The sequence below is a fragment of the Petaurus breviceps genome, unplaced genomic scaffold (genome assembly GCF_028583685.1).
Source record: "Petaurus breviceps papuanus isolate PSGF00001 unplaced genomic scaffold, PetGlider_PUasm1.0 379, whole genome shotgun sequence".
Lineage (NCBI taxonomy): Eukaryota > Metazoa > Chordata > Mammalia > Diprotodontia > Petauridae > Petaurus > Petaurus breviceps.
In genome coordinates this window covers 3,348,094-3,368,764 of record NW_027186303.1, presented here as the reverse complement: position 1 = coordinate 3,368,764, position 20,671 = coordinate 3,348,094, and the positions used below count along the sequence as shown (strand labels likewise).

The window sequence follows — 20,671 nt, the reverse complement described above, 5'->3', positions numbered from 1 at the left end:
CAGGCCCCTTCCAGGTGTGTCAGAAACTTGGGTCCCTTTGGGTGGCTAGGTGGCTCAGTGAATAGAGCACCAGCCCTGGAATCAGGAGGACCCGAATTCAAATTTGATCTCAGACACTTGACACACTTACTAGCCGTGGGACTTTGGGCAAATCACTTAATCCCAATTGCCTTCCAAAAACAAAAAAAGAAAAATTTGGGTCCCCCTGAAATGTGTGTACAGGTGTAATGGGAATGTAAATTTTTAAGATCTTCCCTGCCCCTAGGCTAAAGTGCACTTGGAGCCTAGGGTGGGAGGCTTGTTTTTCAGTAGATACTTCTTGATTGGCCAGTGGGTCCAGAAGGATACATTCTCTGAGCCAGGAGAAGGCTATATAAGCCCTGATGTGTAGCTTTGTTTTTGGGGCTCACTTTGAGAAGTGTCCTGTGATTTGATATGGATTCTGGGAAGCCGTTGTCCAGAGCCCTCTGGCTTTGAAAAACCCAGATGTTGATTTGGTATGTATGTAATGGTTGGACAGTTTGGAAATCTGTCTACTTGATCTGTCTCTGTCTTGATAATTCTCTCTGTGTATTCTGAAGTTCGGGGTGCTGACCTTTTTCCCCTGAACTAGGTAAACGATACATGTTTGACTGATTAAAGTAAGCTTGTTAACCCATTTTGAGTTGCTTTCCTTTAACAAAGCAGATCCAAGAACCTGTGGTGGCAGCATACCCTGAGGATGCCGGGGTGCTTGCTGCTACAACTGGGGTGGGGGATCTTTGTTTGCCATACTCATGATTTCCTGCTCCACCTCTGTTCCCTGTGCCCCCTTCCCATGCTGTTCCCCATTGTGGCAACACATGGACCTGCTTCCAATGTCAGAACTGCCCCTCTTCCCCCAGCAGGGGCATTTCTAGGTGCTTCTGCCACTTAAGTCACAGGGAAGGTTCAAATTAGCCTTTCCCTTCCCACCTCCAAGGCATGGGCCTGCATCTGGGCTTCCCTTCTGAAGTTCTGCTGATGTCACTCCAGCCTCCCATGAGATCCTGCCTGCACCATTCATTGCTTCATTTAGAATGAGCCACTTCTCTTCTCAGGTGGTCTGTGGTAGGAAGCTCAGTGGGTGGAGTTGAGCCCATGCCTCTCCTGCCATTTAATATCTGTCGCTCTTCTTAGAGGCTCCATAAGGAATGGCCATGTCCTTCTCCCCAGGGGCTGGCGGTGACTCTGAGGTGTGTGCTCTCTGCCTTTTTTTTCCAGCTGTTGCTGTCTAGAGATGAAACCTTACAGGTGGCCAGTGCCCACTGCATGGCGGCCGTGCTGGTGCATTCGCCTGTGAAGTATGCTTCGGCCTTCATCCACGCAGACATTCCAGGTAGGGAACTGGTCACCTTCTTTCTGTGGGATTCCTAGGCTCTGGTGATGGACATGGAGGTGAGGTGGTGGTTGGCCTCTAGAGGAAGGCCTTGTTAGCGCTATCCTGTGTGATTGGCGTTCAGGTTTTCTCACTGGAGGCTCTCACAGAGGAAGCCCCTTGGGGAGAGCCCAGAAACATCCTCCTTTCTACAGCTGCTTCTTCACTGATCTGTGTTTTCTCCTCATCCAAAAAGCTTTAATGTGTCTTAGAGCTAGAAGGGACACTGGACATGGTCTGGTCCAAGCTCCTTTATTTGATAGATGGGTACACTGAGGCCCAGAAAGGGAAGGGACTTTCTTGAGGTCACACAGTAGATTTGAGGATTTCCAGGCAGCAGGGGTTAGACCCCTTAGATCTCCCCAAAGGAACATAAAATATAAAGCAGGAAGTGACCTTACTGGTTATCTAGAGACACCACAGGCAGTTAGTGGGAAAGAGGGATGGTGGGCTCAGAGTCAGGGGAGACTTGGGTTTGAATCCTATATGTGGTGTTTGCTGGCAGAGTCACTGCTCTGGGCCTCAGTTTCCTCATCTCCAAAATGGGGACAATGACATCAACAGTATTTAAAAATACGACAGAATACCATAGAAGGCTTAGTTTGATGCTGTGACTTGTCCAAGGTCTCCCGTATACTCGGGAAATAGCAGAGGCAGGGACCCATTTCTCCTCCCCTTGTAATGCCCTTTTAACTGCACGATTACACTGTTGGTCCCCTTTTATTTCACCTGGTTAAAACAATCTGGGTGTGAAAGTGCCATCTGGCCTCCAAAGGAGCTCATTAGAATAGTAGGATCAAACTCATTTGGGCACGAGAAGCCTTGCTGATAGCTGCTCCCCCAGGAGGATCCAGGGTGGGAGAGGGGTGAGGGTGGGCCCTGCCTCTTCCCCCAAACAAGCGATACCACCTTGGGCCCTCCCTGCCCTGGGCACAGCCCATGTGGAGGACTGGACATTGAGGAGGGCCTCCAGGGCCTGTCCTAGGCGGGTGGTGGGGTTGAAGGGCCTGGCACGTTTGGGTCTGCTGAAGGATAGGGGTCAGGCTGGCTCTGTTTAGAAGGTCCCCCACACTGATGATCACTCTTCGGGGTGGGACCTCTCTGGGCACGGCTTGGACAGAGTGGCCAGGGGGCCCCTTCCCCCTGATATTCACGAGTGAAGGGCTGTCCTCCCTGATGTGGCTCTCTCCCCTCTGCAGAGTTCCTGTTTGAGCGTCTCTCCTGCACCAGCGAGACCCTCCTCTGGTCTGTGTACAGCTGCTTGTTGCTCCTGACCGAAGAGCGTCTCTTCTTTTCCAAGTGTCATACTGTATACGGTTGGTGCCTGGGCCCTACCTGTCCTGTCCAGCCTCCCTGGAGTTTGCCTCTCACCCCTTCCTTTTAAAGGTTTCTGGGCCATGCCCTTGCTACCCTGTCCAGGTCCTTGGCACCGGTCCCTGGCTAGTTGATACAGCCCAGGGATGAAGAACACAGGGCCCTGGGCCTGGAGCAGTTCAGATCTAGCTTTGAGATCTTAGGCTTCACCTCTGTCTGCCTCTTTTTCCTCATCTGTAAAATGGGGACCATAACTGCACCTCCCTCCCAGGGTTGGTATCAGATAATGTATGGACGGCAACTTCAAAGTGCTGTTCATATTAACTGGGCTCACTGCCTCCAGGCCCTCTCTGTTCCCTGCCCTCAGTACTCCCTCTGCCAGAGGGAACCCCACTACTGGTTTTGCTATGGGCCTACACCTCCCAGACCAGATGAGCAGCTTGGGAAGTTCCCCCAGTCTGGCCCAGGGGCAGAAGCGGTGTGACAGTGACCAAGGGGGACCTCCAGGCCAAGCCAGCTAACAGTAATCTCCTGCTGTGTGCCAGGCATCATGCCAAACCCTGGGGATATAAAAAGGGGCAAGTAACTGCCCTTTCCTCCATGGAGCTCCAAATCTACAGGGAGAGACAGTGTACATGATGGACACATGGAAACTTATCCAAAAGGGGAAGGCTCTGATGGGGGTGGGGTGGGATGTCAGAAAAAGCTTGCTGGAAAAGGTGGGGTTTTGCCTGGGACTTGCCAGGAGTGATGAGGAGGCATAGGGGACATGGTGGGGGGTGCCAGAGCCAAGAGGTGGGAGAGTGAGGAGGCCAGACCGTGGGAGGGCAGGTGTGGAAAGGTAGGAAGGGCATTGAACACCAACCAGAGGATTTTATACTTGATCCTGCAGATGGGTGAGTGTGGGGATGAGTGTGTATGAGTATGAGTGGGTATAAGTGTGTGGGGAGGTGAATATGTGTGTGTGTGTGTGTGTGTGTGTGTGTGTGTGTGTGTGTGTGTGCACGTAAAGAGAGAGGCCACCTTGGTTCACCTTCTTCTCCATCACGGCCATCCCTGCCCTGCCTGGCAGCTGCAGTGTTTGCCTTTTGGGAGGGCTGGTGTCCCAGGGTCTGTGTCTTCCCCATGACCCAACAGGTTGCCTAGAGTGTTTCCCTAGAGGCTTAGGCTCCAGGCTCTGTCTTCTGGGAGGTGGACCCCTCTTCAGAGTCCTCTTTTCATCCCTCAGGCCCTTAGAGATAAAGCTTTGTGAAGCTGTCAGTTGTTGATGAGAGTCTCTGGAGAGGGCACTCCCTCTCTGACCCTTAGTTTTCTCATCTGTAAAAGAGGTTGTTGGACCTTCATGAGTCCTCCCCACTCTGGATTTGTGCCACATCAATTCAGAGCTGGCAGGGCCCTGAAATGAGCCCCTCTGGCCTGACCCCCCCTCATTTGTAGGTGAGGCAGCTAAGGCCCAGAGGGCTGTTCCCAGAGTGAGCATGGTATGGCTTCACAAAGGCTTTAGGATCCTAGGCCTGAGGTTGGAAGGGACCTCGGGGGCCTGTGCTGTTCAGTCCCCTCATTTACAGAGGACAAAAATGTGGCCCGGAGAAGGTGTGGTCACACATGGGGTGAGATTTGAACCTGGGCCCTCTAGTTCAGAGCCACTCCTGCTTCTGCTATGTGAGGTGGCTTTTGACCCCAGGCCTTGCACAGTTTGCATTTTATGGATGTTAGCTGAATTGACCTGGTTGCCCAGGGATGTTCTATTCCTGTGAAAATGCCCTGTCCCTTCTTGCTTATGATTCTCTGTTTTTGGAGGGTGGTGAAGGGAAGCGTGGCCAGGGCAGGGGGCAGCTGAGACTGGGCCACCCTCTGGACCTTGTCCACCCCAATGCAGGAATTGAGTCGCTGGTGCGGAGCCTGAAGGGGATCCTGCAGCTGAACAACATAGAGCTCCTCAAGCAGGGTCTGGTGCTCTTCACGGAGATTCTGAAGAGGTGAGGACAGAGGGCAGCCATGGCTGGGCTGAGTGGGGGGGGCAGAGGGCAGCCATGGCTAGGGCAAGGAGGGGCAGAGGACAGAGGACAGCCATGGCTGGGCTGAGGGGGGCCAGGCCGGGCAAGAAGCAAGATTGGGAGATGGCTTCAGATAAACCATTGGCTCTGTTGCCATTTCCCAGGCAGCCAGAGGAGATCAGGCTTTTTACAAATTCAGCAACCTGCAGAGATGCCAGTGGGGTTCTCCAGGAGGCTGTCAGCAGCCCTGTTCTGGAGGTCATGGCTGAGGCAGTCAGTGCTGTGGCAGCTTTTTTCAGGTGAGGAGTTCCTCTGCAGTACTTGGTGTGAGGGCACCAGGCAGCTTTGGTTTCTCCCCTAGCCATGTGGGTTGGCCCTTGGACTCTCCTGCTGACCTTTGGCCCCGGGGTAGTTAGAGGGAGGCAGAGTTTGTCTCAGGAGTGGTTAAACCTTCTGAGCAGGGCAGCCTTGTGGGGCCAGAGCTCACAGAACTAGCAGCCCTGTGGTGGGGGGCAGGGGGATCTCCCTGTCCGGTGAGGTGTCCAGCAGAGGTTGGAGTCTCAGCTCGCTGTTTGGAGTCATATGGCCGGAATCTGGTTTCAGTTGTATTTAGCCAGTCAGGTCACTTCCAAACCGTAAGATTCCTGGTTCCTTTGGTGAATCAAGTGAGATAGTAGCACAATGGATGTGGTGAGGATGGGCCTGATGCTTCATTGACATGGGATTCCCTTCATCGGTGCAGACCACGCCTCCTCTGCCCCTCATCCCTACAAGAGCTGCCTAGTCCGGTAGATACTGTCCTCTTGTCTTTCAGTGTGGCCTGGCTGACTGGGGTCCTTCTGCTCCCTATGGGTCCTGTTTCACGCAGACAGTGAGGGTGGGTGAGGGCATGGGCATGCTTGTAGTAGGGGTGACAGAGCCCAGGCCCACCTGGCCAACCCCAGAGAGAGCGGCTGAAGTGCATGCTGCACTTTCTTGAAGGAGAGCTTGTCCTGACATATGTGAGTATTATGCTCAGACTGAGTCAAGTTTTTAAAGTTTCTTTAGTTTGATGAACAAAAATAATACCCTTGAGGACTGATTATTCAGCAAACATATGACTTTCATTGTTTATTTTTTTTTTTCAAATGCTTTATTAACTTCTGGTTTACATCATTCATTTCCACCAGATTTTGAGTTACAGTTTTTTTTCCCGTTTTTTCCCTACTCACCACCCCAAAATAGTGATCCCACAGGATATCCCCTCCTCCAATCTGCTCTCTCCCATATCTTCTCCCATATCCCCTTCGATTTTTCCAGTAGGGCATGGTGGATCTCTATGCCCCAATGCCTGTATATATTATTTCCCAATTATATGTAAAATAGTATTAATAATAGTATTTATATATTTTTAAACATTTGATTTTAAAACTTTGAATTCCAGATTCATTCCTTCCCCCCTTCTCACCCACCCATACTGGGAAGATAAGCAATTCAGTATAGGTTGTACATGTGTAGCTATGCAAAACATTACCATAGTAGATATATTGTAAAAGACTGACTATATTTCCCTCCCTCCTATCCCACCTCCCACTTGTTCTATTCTCTACTTTAATCCTGTAACTTTTCAAAAGTGGGTGCTTCCAACTTCCCTCCCCCCAGCCTGCCCTCCCTTCCAACATCCCCCCCTCTCATCCCCTTCCCCTATACTCTCCTGTAGGGTGAGATACCCTATTTAGTGTGTATGTCATTCCCTCCCTGAGCCAAATTCAATGGGAATAAGGTTTTGCCTTTTTGCCTTCCTGTTCTTCCCCTTCATTGTAACCATTTTCCCTTGCCTCTTCTATATGAGATACTTTACCCCATTCTGTCTCTCTCCATCTCCTCTCATTATATTCCTCTCTCACCTCTTAATTTCACCTTTTAAGTATCATCCCTTCCTATTAAATTGGTCCTGTGCCCTCTATCTATGTATACCTGTAAAGATATATACATACATTCACATATGTATTCATGTGCCTATATACCCTCCTTCAACTATTTTCATACTGAGAAAAGTTTCATCAGTTACAATTATCTTTTTTCCATGTAGAAATGTAAATAGTTCAATTTTGATAAGTTCCTTATGATTTCTTTTCCCTGTTTACTTTCTCATGCTTCTCTTGTTTCTTCTATCTGAATGTCGAATTTTCTATTCAACTCTGTTTTTTTCAGCAAGAATGCTTAAAAGTCCTGTATTCCATGGAATGACCATATTTTCCCCTGAAACATGATACTCAGTTTTGCTGGGTAGGTAATTCTTGGTTTTAATTCCAGCTCCTTTGACCTCTGGAATATCATTTTCCAAGCCCTTTGATCCCTCAGTGTAGAAGCTGCCAGATCCTATGTTATCCTGATTGTGTTTCCACCATATTCAAATTGTTTCTTCCTGGCTGCTTGTAATATTCTCTCCTTGATCTGGGAATTCTGGAACCTGGCTATAATATTCCTAGGAGTTTTCTTTTTGGGATCTTTGTCAGGAGGTGATTGGTGAATTCTTTCAACCTCTATTTTGCCCTCTGGTTCTAAAACATCAGGGCAGTTTTCCTTGAGAATTTCTTGGAGGATGATTTCTAGGTTCTTTCTTTGATCATGGCTTTCAGGTAGTCCAATAATTTTTAAATTAACTCTCCTGGATCTATTTTCCAGGTCAGTGGTTTTTCCCATGAGATATTTCACATTGTCTTATATTCTTTCATTTGTTTGCCTCTGTTTAACAGCATCTTGATTTCTCATAAAGTCACCAGCTTTCATTTGCTCCAATCTAATTCTGAAGGAATGATTCTCCTAAGTGAGCTTTTGAGATTCTTTTTCAATCTGGCAAATTTGGCTTTTTAAGGCATTCTTCTCCTCATTGCCTTTTTGAACCTCTTTTGCCATTTGAGTTAGGCTATTTTTTAAGGAGTTATTTTCCTCAGTCAGGCTGTTGACTCTCATTTCATAATTTTCTTGCATCATTCTCATTTTTTTTTCCAAATTTTTCCTCCACTTCTATTATTTCCTTCTTAAGGTCCTCTATGGCCTGTAACCAGCTCATATTTTTCTTTGAAGCTTTTGGTGCAGGAGTTCTGACTTCACTGTCTTCTTCCTGTTCCATGCTTTGCTCCTTTTTGTCCCCAAAATAGGAGTCTAATGTTGGAATTTTCTGTCTGCTTTGTTTCCTTTGCCTGGTCATGTTTCCCCTCAGTCACTTGACCCCTGGGCTTTTTGCCACAGTAGGACTCTGCCACCAGACAGGGGAGCTTTGTCCCAAATGCTGGGGTTTTCTCAGCTGCTGGAGGTATTAGTTGGTGCCCTCTCTGAAGCCTCCACATGCTCTGGCAAGCTGGTCGCACACCCCAGGACCTCTACCCTAGACCACAATGCAGATCCAAGCAGGTTTAAACAAGAGCGATTACCCCTCATACTGGTCTCTTGGTCCCCCTACACTTGGTTCCCCCACAGGAGCTGAAGCTGCCATGTGGGGCAGCTGCAGGGCTGGGGTTCCTCAGAGGCCAATGCACTCCCAACTCCTGGATCCCAGACTGCACTGACCTCTCACTTAGTCGTTAGCATCTATGTGTTGATAATTCTGGAAACGGCCACAGTTGCTGGTGATCTGGAGTCCCTCCAGTTGGTGGTTGGTCAGGCCCACCCTGAGGCTAAAACCTCAAGCCTGTGGGGGGCTGAGCTCGGCTCCCAGAGCTCCTGCCAGCCTTCCAGGCTATCCTCAGCGGGAGGTGAGCTTCTTTGTGTCACTTTGTGGGTTCTGTAGCTCCAAAGTTTGTTCAGAGTCCCCTCTTACATGAATTGGAGGTGGTGGGAGCCGGAGCCGCGTGGAGGTCCTGTTTCTATTCCGCCATCTTAACATTTGACTTTTAAAAGCAGGGCCAAGCACAGCCTGATGAAATGTGTTGCCTGCCTGTGTCAGGGGATCTGTCAGTCCTCTGCTGGGGCGGGGAGGGGGGGAGCGGGGAGCACAGGGACAGCACAGAAGATGAAGGTCCTCTGGCCCTGGCAGAGGAAGGGAGTGAGAGTTTGAGGATTCTACCCTGTTACCACAGGTCTGGGCATGGTGCCTGGTATACAGTAAGCACTTAATAAATGCTTGGGGCTTGACTGATGACTGGTTGAGACCCAGTGGTCCTAAGAGCAGAATGTGAGATTTGGAAGGGGCTGATCCCCTCACTTCACAGGTGAGGAAACCAAGTCTCAGGGGGGGCAATCAGCCAAGCAGGAAGTGGCAGGTCTTACTTTCTTGCAGGCAGAAGCCTGGGTCCCAGAACTTTCCCCAAGACCACGTGTCCTCTGATGTGAGGCACTTCCTTTTCACCTACTCCCTCCAGCAGCAGGACCCACCTCTGCCTTCTGCAGATCGGGCTCATTTTTCTGTCCTGGAGACTTTGCAGTCCAGGGGTCAGGCTCTGTGGGTGTCCTCCATCCACAGGACAAAAGCTGCCTGCCCACCTTTGACTTCATGCACATTCAGAGACCAGAAGGTGGCCAGCAGGGCTGTGGGTGTCCCTTTGTGGGCATCTAATTCCAGTCAAGACCTGAACTGCTCTGGGCACACGCCTATGCCTGCTTTATTCTCCCCCTCCATAGGAAGCACCACCTGAGTTCACCACCGGTGCCATATGGGGAGCTGCAGGCCTTGATCCAGGCCCTGCTTGACCGCTGTGCTGACCTGTCACCACCCGTGAGCCGGAGGCCTCTTCGTAGCTGTGGCCTGCTTCTCCCAGGGGTAATGGGTGCAGAGCTGATCAGAGGGCCAGCGGCTCAGCGACCATCGCTCCCTCATGGGCATGGGCAGGGCACTGGGGGACATACTGAGGTTACATGGAGCTACCCCTGCCTTCAGGGAACTTCTAGTCTGGTAGGGGGTGGGGTGTAAACAACAGTAGGGACAGTCCTTAAGACTTAGAGCTGAAGGAGCGTCAGATAAGCTAGTCCAACCTTCTCCTCCACCCAGCCCCAGTGACAGTGGAGGAAACAGACCCAGCAGGGGGAGAGGACAAGCTCCAGATCCTTTTTTCCTCTCCAATGCCCCACCCCCACTGGGAGCCTTGTGGGCCTTGTCCCCACACCTGCTGAGCTGCAGGTGCTGGGATTCCCCCTCCTGAGACCGGATCTGGTCCTGCTTCATCCTCCCCCTGCAAGAGCTCCTCACTGCCATCCGGGGGCTGCTCGTGATGTAGAGCTGAAGAACAGCCATTAAAAGCCGGCACAGCCCTGGGAGTGAGAGGCTGGTATTGGCCCCACTTTACAGAAGAGGAAACTGATGAAGAAAAGTGTTAAGTGACTTGCTCAGGGTCCCAGAGCTAGTGAGTGTCTGAGGTCAGATTGGAATGGGGTCTTCCTGACTCCAGGCCCCATGCTTAGTGAAAAGGGCACTGTCCCAGGTGAGGAAGCCTGGGCTTGGCTCTAGGCCCAGCTGTCCCACTTGGTCATTTCGCATTTCCCTGCATCTCCCAAGCATGTATGTGAGCCTAAAGTTAGGGCCCAAGAATGGTATCCTGGAACGTGGGACCAGAAGGGCCTCTCCCCTCACAGATAAGTAGACTGAGGCCCAGAGAGGTTACCCAGGGAACAAGCATGAGCGCCAGGATTGGAACCCAGGGCCTCGACTCCTAATCCAGCATCACTTCCCTTCCACTAGGCCCCTCTCTCAGTCTCACAGGGGCATGTGTTTCCTTCTTCCAGGGTGGTCTATCAGACCAAGGTCCCAGCAGAGCTGTGCTGCAGCAGGGAGAGATCCTTCGGGGGGCCCTGGAAGGCTTCCAAAATGCCTGCCGGTGAGGGGCCTTGTGTTGTGTGATAAATAGCTCCGATGGGTGCCGTTTCTGTGGTTCCTCAGGGTTCTCAAAGCTCTTCCTCCCAACTTTGGGCAGCATGTTTTTATCCCCATTTGACAGAGGAAGAAACTGAGGAAGTGCATGTGCTCCCAAGAGGGGTCACATCACTGTGTCTGGTTTCCTTGGGGTTGATGACTCTTCTCTCTTGTTGAGGTCCTCTGATGCCTCCTGTGATGTGGAGGAGCCCAGGGGTTCTTGTAGGCTGCCCCTGAGAAGAGGGGATGTAATCAGTATCAGTGGAGGGACCATATACCTTTGGAGGGGTGGAATAAGCCATTCTTGTTTGTGTTCATAAACACAAACTGGTCTTGCCCAAGGCGAGTGAGGCCCAGGGAAGGGCTTTGCTGCTTTCTGCTTCCCAGACTCGCCATGGAGTTTCAGAATGAGCCCTCAGCCAGGGAGAACCCCTTCACGGCTCCTAGCACTGAGAAAGAAGACACACTGGGGACCTTCTCTGAGTTCCTGCTGAGTGCATGTGACTCCCTCTGCATTCCCACTGTGATGGTAGGGTGGCCATGGGATGGCGTGGAAGGCTGAGTGGGGCCAGGGGCAGGAATGGGGGCAGGAGGCAGAGGCAAACAGCAGGCTGGGGAAGAAAGGGACCATGGTCTGGCTACCATTGTCAGGGGGCCCTGAGGCTCAGGAGGCCGGAAAACAGCAGCCCACAGAGGTGTCACTGCTGGCAGGATGGGTCCATTGTGGCTCCCTGGCTCAAGGCCCAAGGCTCTTGTTTAGGGTATTGGGTGAGGGGCATTAGAGCCATCTTCCCATTTCCTAGAATGATTTCCAAGTTGAATTGTGTTTCCATTGTTTCTTCTGGTTTGTATCTGGGATTACATTAATGTGGGGAACTCCTGGTATGAGAACTTCTTCCACTGGAAGTTTATAATTCCTCCCCCAGTTTATAATCTTAGGTGGGGTCCAGGCCTGGGTCTGGGTCTGGGCCCTGAGAAGTCCAGTAACCTGCCCCAGGTCACACAGCCAGCAGGAGACCAAGGTTGGTCTTGAGACTCCTGGGCTAGCTCTCTATCCACTAGGCCACACTACGACTGCATCAAGACTTGGAGCACTGGGGATGACCTGGGAACATGGGGCTTTCTTCTGAGAGGAGAGGATTATGTTGATGATTGGTGTTTCTTAAGGGGAGGGCTCCATAGATGAGTAGCAGAGTGTGCTTAGTCCCAGCAGCTCAGTGGGCTGGCTCTTTGACCTTGGAGAGCAAGGCTAGTGAACCATAAGAGCCTGACTGAGTGTTCTAATAGACAGTCTGGTTAATACAAATATATTGAGCCCCCCTGGGTAAAAGCAGCTCTTCAGGCAGATCAGGAAGATCACAGCAGGAAGCTTAGAAAGCAGACAATAAGGAAGACCCAGGAGTGCCCAGCCAAAGCCCTAAACAACTACTTTTAAACCCTTCCTGGCCAAAAGGCCCCCTGCTGGTCTCCACATTCCAGCCCCTAAGCCACCCCAGGTCTGCATCACAGCTTCCTTGACTACCTTGGTCCCCACTGGTGGGGTGGGCATAGCACACAGGGGAAGACCGGTGTAATTCCTGCCCTGCCCCAGCTCCACCAGAATCTTGGCCCACCATACCCTTTGTATTGGGAGGGATGGGGAATCTTTTTCAATGACTGTGAACAACACCTGAGTCAAGCTATCCTTAAGTCCAGCCCCTGGGGGGAAAATCTAACCTTAAATCTAATTTTGGTGGATAATTATTTGTTTGATGAAGAATCCTTTCTTTAGCAAAAGGATTCACCCCAGGACTCCTCTGGGTCTGGGCTTCCCTTGTTCCTCTGACCTGGGGCTGATTCTTTTTGTTGCATTGACACAACTTCTAGGAAATAGAGCTTTGTATCCAGGGAAGCCTGTGCTGTCTAGGACCTCTGCTGGCAGGGGGAGGCCAGTGTTTGGGCTGACTTTGGGCACTGGCAGAGTTTGGTGGGAGAAGCTCACACGCTCTTAGTTTAGTGAGCTGGGTTGGTTGGCAGCAGTCAGGGCTGCCTCCACCAGGCACTCTCTGTGGAACCAATCCAGAAGAAGGGTTATTTCAGTGCTGGGGTTCCTAAGTCCCCAGAAGCTCAGCTATAGAGCCTGGGTCTCAGGGTGACTGGCCAGAAATGATGTATTTGCTGACTGTCTTGCTGCATCAGCCTTTGGTGATTGACGGCTCTCTTCCCTGTCTTTCCTCTCTCTCCCTACTTACAGAGGCATTCTGAGCAGGCCACGAATCCTGCTCTGATGGAGATTTTCCTCTCAGTCCTCAACAACTTGTTCATCATTGTACCCCACATGAAGGAGAAGTTTTCCAAGAAGCTGGGTAGGGAGCCCTGGGGCCCCGGGCCCAGCTTGGGGGACTGTCCTCAGCCTGGTTCAGCACAAGCCCAGCTCTGAGGGCTCTTTATTTAGGAAGCTTCCCCAAACGATAGAAAGGAAATTTGCTCTGGTTCTCATCTGGTAGTTCCTTGCCAGAATTTGTGGGCTCACACTTGTAGAGCTGCCCGGGACACCATAGCCCACCTATTCCACCTACCTCCTTTTGGAGACGAGGAAACTGAGTTGGCAGCCATCCTCCTTCCTGGAGTACAGCATTGCAAAGCTGTTTCAGTCTACTGACTCAGTGGTTTGGGTCTGGGTCTCCAAACTAAGGATGTGACTTTCACTGGAACCAGGGCAGCATGTAGGACTGTAGAAAATGCTCCTTTCTCAAGAGAATTCAGAGACACAAGCAGAAGTGTCCCCTGAAATCTGGAGCCAATTAGCAGCCCCAGCTTATCTTTAATAAAGACCTAGGGTGTGGTGGACCAAGAGGAATGGGAATCCATAAGGGGCAGGTATGCCTCATCTACCACAGCCTGTCATTGAAACAGAATTTATTTCCTCCCCTCTTCCCAGCCTCATCCTCCTTCATCAGACTGAGCCTGGAGCTGAAGGCCCGTTTCTGTGGTGGACAGAGGTAGGTGAGCCCCCAGAGCTTCCAGAAGCCTGGGGCAGGGAAGAGAGGGAGCAGTTCCTGCTCTAGTCTGATGGCCATCCAGAGGGGTAGGGATTTCCCGTTGATGGGGGTGCTAACCATGGCTTAGGATGCATCAGGATGAGATGGTTGGTCATAACTGAATGAAAGCTGAGCTGATTTCAATATAACTCCTATGCTTGTCTCTCAGGGCAGCAGATTAGGCTCTCCAGTCTGAGCTACAATCCCTGCTTCTAGATAAACTGAGCTGGGGATGAGGCTGGCACATCACTCAAGCTCAGAAGTTCTGAACTGTGCTAAGCTAAGCCAGACATCCACACTAAGGCAGGTGCCAACCTCGTAGGCCCCAGGGAGTGGTTGGCTACCAGGCTGCCGAAGGAGGACTGAGAAGCAGAGCAGGTCAAAGCTCCCTTGCTTATCAGCCCTGGAATTGGGGCCTTGAGTGGTTACTGTTCTCCCAGTCTCAAAAGAAAAAAAAATCAACCAAACAAAACCCAAACCAGCCAACTTCAAAAATGGATGCTTCCTTCTTCATCCCCTTCTCACCGCATTCAGCTCCCCTTGCCTTCTCCTTGGTGCCTGGTCTCAGGCACCCACTAGACTCAGCCATGAGGCAGACAACCACTAACCGCCAGCCCTGTGCCCACCCACCCCTGCCATTGGAGGCAGGGCCAGCCAAAGTAGGGATCTCAGACTTTGGTTAGGCAGCTGTAGAGCAGTGGGTTCTGCAGTGACCAGTAGGAAAAGGCAGTGGGATGATTGAGGGGGAGACAGAGGTGGCTGCTTCAGTTCCCATCTCCTTAAACTGCTAACAGCCCATCTGCCAGGCTTTTATGAGTTGGTACCCGCCTCTCTGCTTACAGGATGCCCAGTGTATTCTGGGCCACTTGGAGGCTATGAGGTTAGCCTAGTTAGCAACCCCTGCTTACCTTTAACAAGGAACCCCAGGATCTAGTGGATGGCATTATAGAGGAGGCAGGCTCAGACTGCTGGGGAATAGGCCAGGTGTCTCTTGTTTGAGTCCTTTTGTCCTCAGCTTTGCCTCGGCTCCATTCTTGCCCTTAACCAGGGCACAATCTCCCTGACAAAAGCAAACTTCATGGGGCCCTCCTTGGGTGAAGGCATTCAGAGGCTGTGCAATGGGTAGGGTTCATTGAGGGCAAAGGGAGGGCTGAGCAGGTCCCCAAAGCGTTGTGATGTATGCACAAAAGAAAACTCCCCAGCACTGTGTTAGGGAATGGTTTCTTATACAAGTTTGATCCTGGCTCTCATCCAGATAATGGCTCTTAAGAACCTGAACCAAGGGAGAGCTTGGGGGAGGAGGGATAGAAGAGGGGAAGAAGAGGAGGAGGAATAGAAGGGGGAGGGAGAGGAGAGGAGAGGAGGAGGGCTGGCCAAAGCCCTGTGCGTTCCTCTTTGTGTCTGTGGGTCAATGTACTTTTCACTTCAGGGATCTCTAAAAGGCATGCCTGTGAATGGAGCCAAGGTATTGTCTGGGGGCCATGGAGCTGAGGATTCCCAATCTCTCTCATTCTCTCTTTCTCTAAGTCACCCAGCCCTGAATCAGGCTTGTTCCAGCTTCCTCTACTCCCTGGGCCTCAACCTCTTTTCGGCTTTGGAGGAGACAGGACCAGCACCCAGAGAGGGTAAGATGCACAAGGTGCCCTCAGGATGGTGACCTTCTGTAGAGATCTGAATACCAAAGGCAGGGAGTTGGCCCAGCAAAGACACGTACCTAGACGGGGATTCCCAGAGAACTTCAGGACCAACGTTTGCCCCTATTCACCACCTCATGATTTTACCTCAGCACCCCTCTAACTACCTCAGCCCTTTAGTGAGTACTTCCTTAAGTCATAATAAAGGGAAGAAGAGCTCCCCCAGTCGGTAAAGAAAACCTTGCTCCAGCAAGCTCCCCAGCTGGCCTGTCTGCACACTGGCACGTCCTCTGCTGCTGTGTTTAAGCAATGGGGGCACAAAGGCAAAACAGGAACCAGCCCTGGAACACACTAGGTGCTCAGTAAGTGGTTATTGACTGGAGATGACAGTAGTTCCATAGCTGGTTAAAAATTTGAGGGGAGAGACAAACATTAATAATTGGGAGTATCCAAGAAAGGCTTCCTAGAGAATGTGGTACCTTGAAGGAGGCTCTGGATTCTGAGAGGCAGAGAAGAGAAGGGGGTATATTACAGGCATGAGGGATGGCTTGTGCCACTGTGGGAGGCTGGAGATGGAATGCTGGGGTGGGGTCAACGCTAGGAGTCCCTTTGGGAGAGAACACAGTGTGTGAAGGGCATTAGTATGATAAGAGGCTGCAAAGGTTGGTGTATTGGAACCAGATAAGCCTGTGAAGATGCTAGCAGCCTCTGGGCAGTCTGACCAGTGAGGTCTTGTGGTCAGTTCAGACTGTGCCTGGGCACTGAAATCCTCCAGGCTCTGTTGCCATGCTCCCAAGATGGCCTGCTTCGGTAACTAGTGGCTCCTGATCTGTTAAGGGGCAGTTTCTGTCTGTTCAGAGTAGCGAGCCCTAGGCTTGAATGTATAGATGGACCAAGTGCCAAGTATTGGGGGTACAAATAGAAAAAGGATCTCACCTTCTCCTGAAGGGAGACAGGACATGTAGGAGGGTGCAGCTCGCAGGGTCTGGGTGCCCTTACTTGCCCATCTGATGGCAGTGCTCTTGGATCTGGAGGGCACAGCAGCTGGGTGGGCGGCAAAGCCCAGTTGTCTAACATCTTCTGGGAAGGATTATAGTTAGTGACTCCCTGCTCATCACAGCCATATGAGCATCTGTGTCCTTGACCCATAACTGTTGGGAAGGAAAAAGTCAGTTTGAGGGTCAGAGTGGACCCAGTCTCCTTTATAGATGAGTTTTGAGGCAGCATTATCTTCCAAGACCATACTATAGGTTTCCAACCCTGCGGAAAAAGGGCACTCATCTGTCATAGCAAGGGTGCAGCTATGAAGGACTTTTTTTTTTTTTAAACGAAAAGAAAACCTTTGATTTGACCACCTGTGTGTATACCATACTTTTCCTTCAGAGTTGTGTGTTGGGTCCCATCTGCTTCAGGGAGCCTGGAATGAGCTGTCTGAAAAAGATCCTCATTCCTAGAAAATGTTCCAGAGCCTTCATTGCTCCTGGCAGGTGCCAGTCCTAGCAGGTTGGCACATATGTCAAGTCTGTTCATGGCCTTCCTAGAGCTGGCATGATTCCCCAGGAGAGGCATGGAGTGGCCCCGGAGGGACTTTCCAGCTCTGAGAGTTGGTGACTGTCTCTGTACTTCCTGATGGCCTGGCTCTTGTCTAGGCATCCTGCCCACTGGGCACATCTTCACAGTTTGTCTGGTTCCAGAAGCCATCAACCTTTCTTCCCTTCTATCATATCCATCCCCTTCATATACTTTATTACAAGATGCAATTCTCAAGCTTATGGTACAAAACATGGCATGATAACAAGGTCACTGAGTATTTCCGTGTGATTTGCTTCTGTCTACAAGGAGAAAAAAAAAATCAAGCCACTACGTGTAGTAACTGAGAAGATATTCTCTTTGTTGTTGTTCAGGTGGCTCTGTTTGGGGCTTTCTTGGCAGGGATACTGGAGTGGTTTGCCATTTACTTCTCATTTTATAGATGAAGAAACTGAGGCAAACAGTATTAAGTGACTTTCCCAGGGTCACAGGCAGTAGGTTTCTGAGGCCAGATTTGAACTTGGGAAGATGGATCCTCCTGACTCCAGGTCTTGTGCTCTGTCCACTGCCCTACCCAGCTGCCCAGAAGAGCCTCTAGAACCTCAGTCATCATGCTGGACAGCTGCCAGGGCACTAACTAGTCTGAAGGAGGCACCAGATGTCATGATGGCCAAACCGTGTCCAAAGGCTGCCATGCAGGCTGCCTTCTCCTTCATCCCAGTGAGATGCTGTGCCCCTGTGATGGCCACCTCTGCCTAAATCCATTCTTCCCACACTCCAACCAAAATATCTGAGGTCCAGGGGAGCAGAGACCCTACTGACTGGGTCATTGGTGCCAGGACACAACTTGTTTCCTTTCTTAGAGACACTAAAAAGAGATATCGCTGCTTATGACGAGGAATACCTAATGAGCCCCTTATTAATATTCATTATGTTCCTTCTTGTAAAGCCCACATTTCCTTATTTAATGAAATCATGTGTACAAAGCAGCATGCTGGGTAGGGAAGTCCATGGGACAATGGCAGTCATGATGTATAGGCAGAGAGCCTGTGACCTTCAGCAGGGACCCCTCCCCACCCTCCTGGGAGAGCAGGCAGGAGCCTTCTCTTCTTCCTGGGGCATTCAGGTGGGCTTCTCTGACTCCAGTGATGGGATCTTGCCTCAGTGCTCAGCACACACTGCTTGTGTTGAGGCCCCTTTGTCTACCCCTGTATTGGCCTCACGTGACTTTTACACTAATCCCCACTTGTAGGGGTAACCTCCCATGGCTGCCACTCTTCTGAATGTGAGGGCCAAAAGGCTCCGTCATTTCTTGGCCAGATGATGGGAGGTATAATTAACTGAAGCTCCAGAATCAAAGAGCATTTGGGTCCTTATCTTTTTCCCATTTGGATGGGGACCCCCAGTTGGTTCACTTCAATACTGTCCCCTCCTCCCCATCTGCAGAGCCTCTGGCCTAGTACAGTCCCTTGTGACCCCTCTCCTGTACTCTAGGAATAGCCTTTAGAGTCTCAGGCTCTTCATCCCTTCCCTCTGCAGCCTGTTCTGCTGTCAAAATCTGGTCATGTGAGTTCCCAGCTCCAGAAACCTCCAAGGCTCCCTATGGCCCCAGGATAAAATACCAAGGCCTCAGCATGGCATTTCAAGCCCTTCATAGTCTGGCTCTGGTCTGCCTTTCCAGGCTTATTGCCCATGGTTCCCTGGCATTCTTTGGTCCTGTCAGTCTAGCCTGTTTGCTCTATCCTCAAGTAGGCATTGTGTTTCCCACCTCTGTGTCTTTGCACAGTCTGTCCTTTGTGCCAGATGTGTATCCCCACTCCCCTTGCAGCTGCTCCTTAAGAGACTTGCCCTTGCTGGGAGCCTCTGCAGTCCCCAGTAGTGAGTGTTCTTTCTCCCTCTCTCTCCTCCTCCTCCATTCATCCTGTGCTCATGTCCTTTCCCCTGGTAGGATGGGAGGCACTTTTTTATTTGGTTTTTCTCTCTTGGCTTCAGCATGGCTGCTGTACGCTTTAGGTGTGCTGTCAGTGTTTGGTAGGTTAGATTGAATTTGTTGGCATTGGCGGAGGAGGGCCTGCCTCTTCCTTTTCTGTTCTTGTCCCATTCCAGAACTGTTGCCTCATCCTCAGTTGCCTTTACTTCTCAAGACCTCGGGGATTCTTATCTACACTGTCAAACGCAGGGTATTCGAGTGCACGCCTACAGACCAGGAAACTGGGACCCAGAGTGCACCCCTCTCCTGGGGACTCACGGTCCATTCTAGGGACTCAGCCTCAGAATCAGCTTCTTTTCTGCTCTATTGCTTCCCCCTAAATTAATTCAGGAAAGTCTCCACTACCAGCGTGTGCCCATGCTTGTTGTTATTGAGTTGTTTTCGGTCATGTCCAACTCCTTGTGACCTCTTTTGGAGTTTTCTTGGCAAAGATTCTAGAGTAGTTTGCCATTTCCTTTTCCAGTTCATTTATAGATGAGGAAACTGAGATAAACTTAGAGTAAAGTGACTTGCCCATGGTCACACAGCTAGTGAGTGTCTGAGACTGGATTTGAACTCAGGAAGATGAGTCTTCCTGACTCCAGGCCTGGCGCTCTATCCATTGTGCCACCTAGCTACCCTGTGTTCATATTTAGGCTGTCCCAAATGTGGGTGTCAGGGTCCCCAAGTCTTGCATAGGCCAGGTAGACAACCAGAGTCCTAACATTCATGCAGATTCAGGGACAGGATGGACAGAGCAGTCATGGCCTTGTATCAGTTCAAACTCGTCCTGAAAGACTAGGGCTGAGATAATAGAAAGCATGGGGGGGGGGGGGGGGAGAGGGGGGAAGATAGCTAGTGTATGTGAGTAGGAAACCATTGCAGTCCTCACTTGTAGCCAAACTGACAGGGGAAAAGATCTGTGTCTGTTGTGTAACTGGGGTTCTCAAACACATCCTAAGGAAAAGGGATAGTTGTTGAATCATCCCCATGTAAAAAATCAACTCCCTGGCCTGTATCTGAATAGGCTGGTCATCAGAGATCTGTCTTGAGGAGAAGATTAGCCCCTCCTGCTGGAGAAGGTGCCATGTGCAGCCATAGGATGCCAGAGGGCTAGGAGAGGAGCCAGCCCTCTGGCACCCTCTGGGGGAGGAGGATTATGTTTTCTGAGCCTCACTTTCGTCATCTGGAAGATGGTGATGGTACCATCTCTAATGCCTACCTGATGGTGCAAAGGAGTGGTTTGTGAGAATCACAAAAAGACAAAGCACCTAAATGACTACCCAAGTGGTTAGAGGTTAATGATGGTGGTTGTTATATTGAATTCTGAGAAATACAGGCTTCTTGGTTTGTCCTTTACCTTCTTGGGCTCCTGTTCTCTTGCTTATCCCAGCTCCTGTGCCTTGTGGGATCCTTAACCCTTGGCTTACCTGCCTTTCACCCTTTAACCTAACCCTGGCTTTCTCCTTGTGCTAAACTGTCCCCGCCTGACTGCTGCCTGTACCTGAGCAGGGCAGTCTCCTCTTGCCACCATTTACTTATTCCCTAGCCATCCTCCAAGGACCAGCTCTAATGTTTCCTCCATGATGCCATTCCTGACTGCTCCTCATGACATTACCTCAACTTCCCAGCTCTTGTTACAGAACCAGAAGGGCATCGGGAGTTATCTGGCCCTATTTATGCCCATTGGGAACCCCCTATGTGCCGTTCCCAATAATCATTCAGCCTGTTCTTGAAGACCTACAGGGACAGGGTACTCAGTACCTTTACGTATGTGAACATTTCTGGTCATGGAGGAAGCCTTACATCTCCTGCTTGGCCCCAGAGGCTTAGACTCAGAGGATCAAATGGGGTGGAAGAGGAAATGAGAGTTGCAGAAAGAGGCAGGCTGGGCTTTCTCTAAAGAAAGCCTTCCTGAGATCATCTGCTCTAAAGCCTTGTGACTCAGATAGCCCGTTGCCCCTTCAGACATTGCTCTACCCCT

At 50.7% G+C, this 20,671-nt stretch overlaps 1 protein-coding gene across 1 annotated transcript in view; it reads left to right on the top strand.

Annotated features, from left to right (window-relative positions):
- MEI1 (meiotic double-stranded break formation protein 1) overlaps positions 1 to 20,671 on the top strand; it is a 74,789-nt gene that overhangs the window by 21,802 nt on the left and 32,316 nt on the right. The window contains exons 8-17 of the mRNA XM_069099360.1: positions 1,243 to 1,357; positions 2,596 to 2,712; positions 4,590 to 4,689; positions 4,872 to 5,006; positions 9,310 to 9,448; positions 10,408 to 10,499; positions 10,922 to 11,063; positions 12,768 to 12,879; positions 13,455 to 13,515; positions 15,082 to 15,179. Of these exons, the coding sequence (XP_068955461.1) occupies positions 1,243 to 1,357; positions 2,596 to 2,712; positions 4,590 to 4,689; positions 4,872 to 5,006; positions 9,310 to 9,448; positions 10,408 to 10,499; positions 10,922 to 11,063; positions 12,768 to 12,879; positions 13,455 to 13,515; positions 15,082 to 15,179 (1,111 nt within the window). The remainder of the gene's footprint in view (positions 1 to 1,242; positions 1,358 to 2,595; positions 2,713 to 4,589; positions 4,690 to 4,871; positions 5,007 to 9,309; positions 9,449 to 10,407; positions 10,500 to 10,921; positions 11,064 to 12,767; positions 12,880 to 13,454; positions 13,516 to 15,081; positions 15,180 to 20,671) is intronic.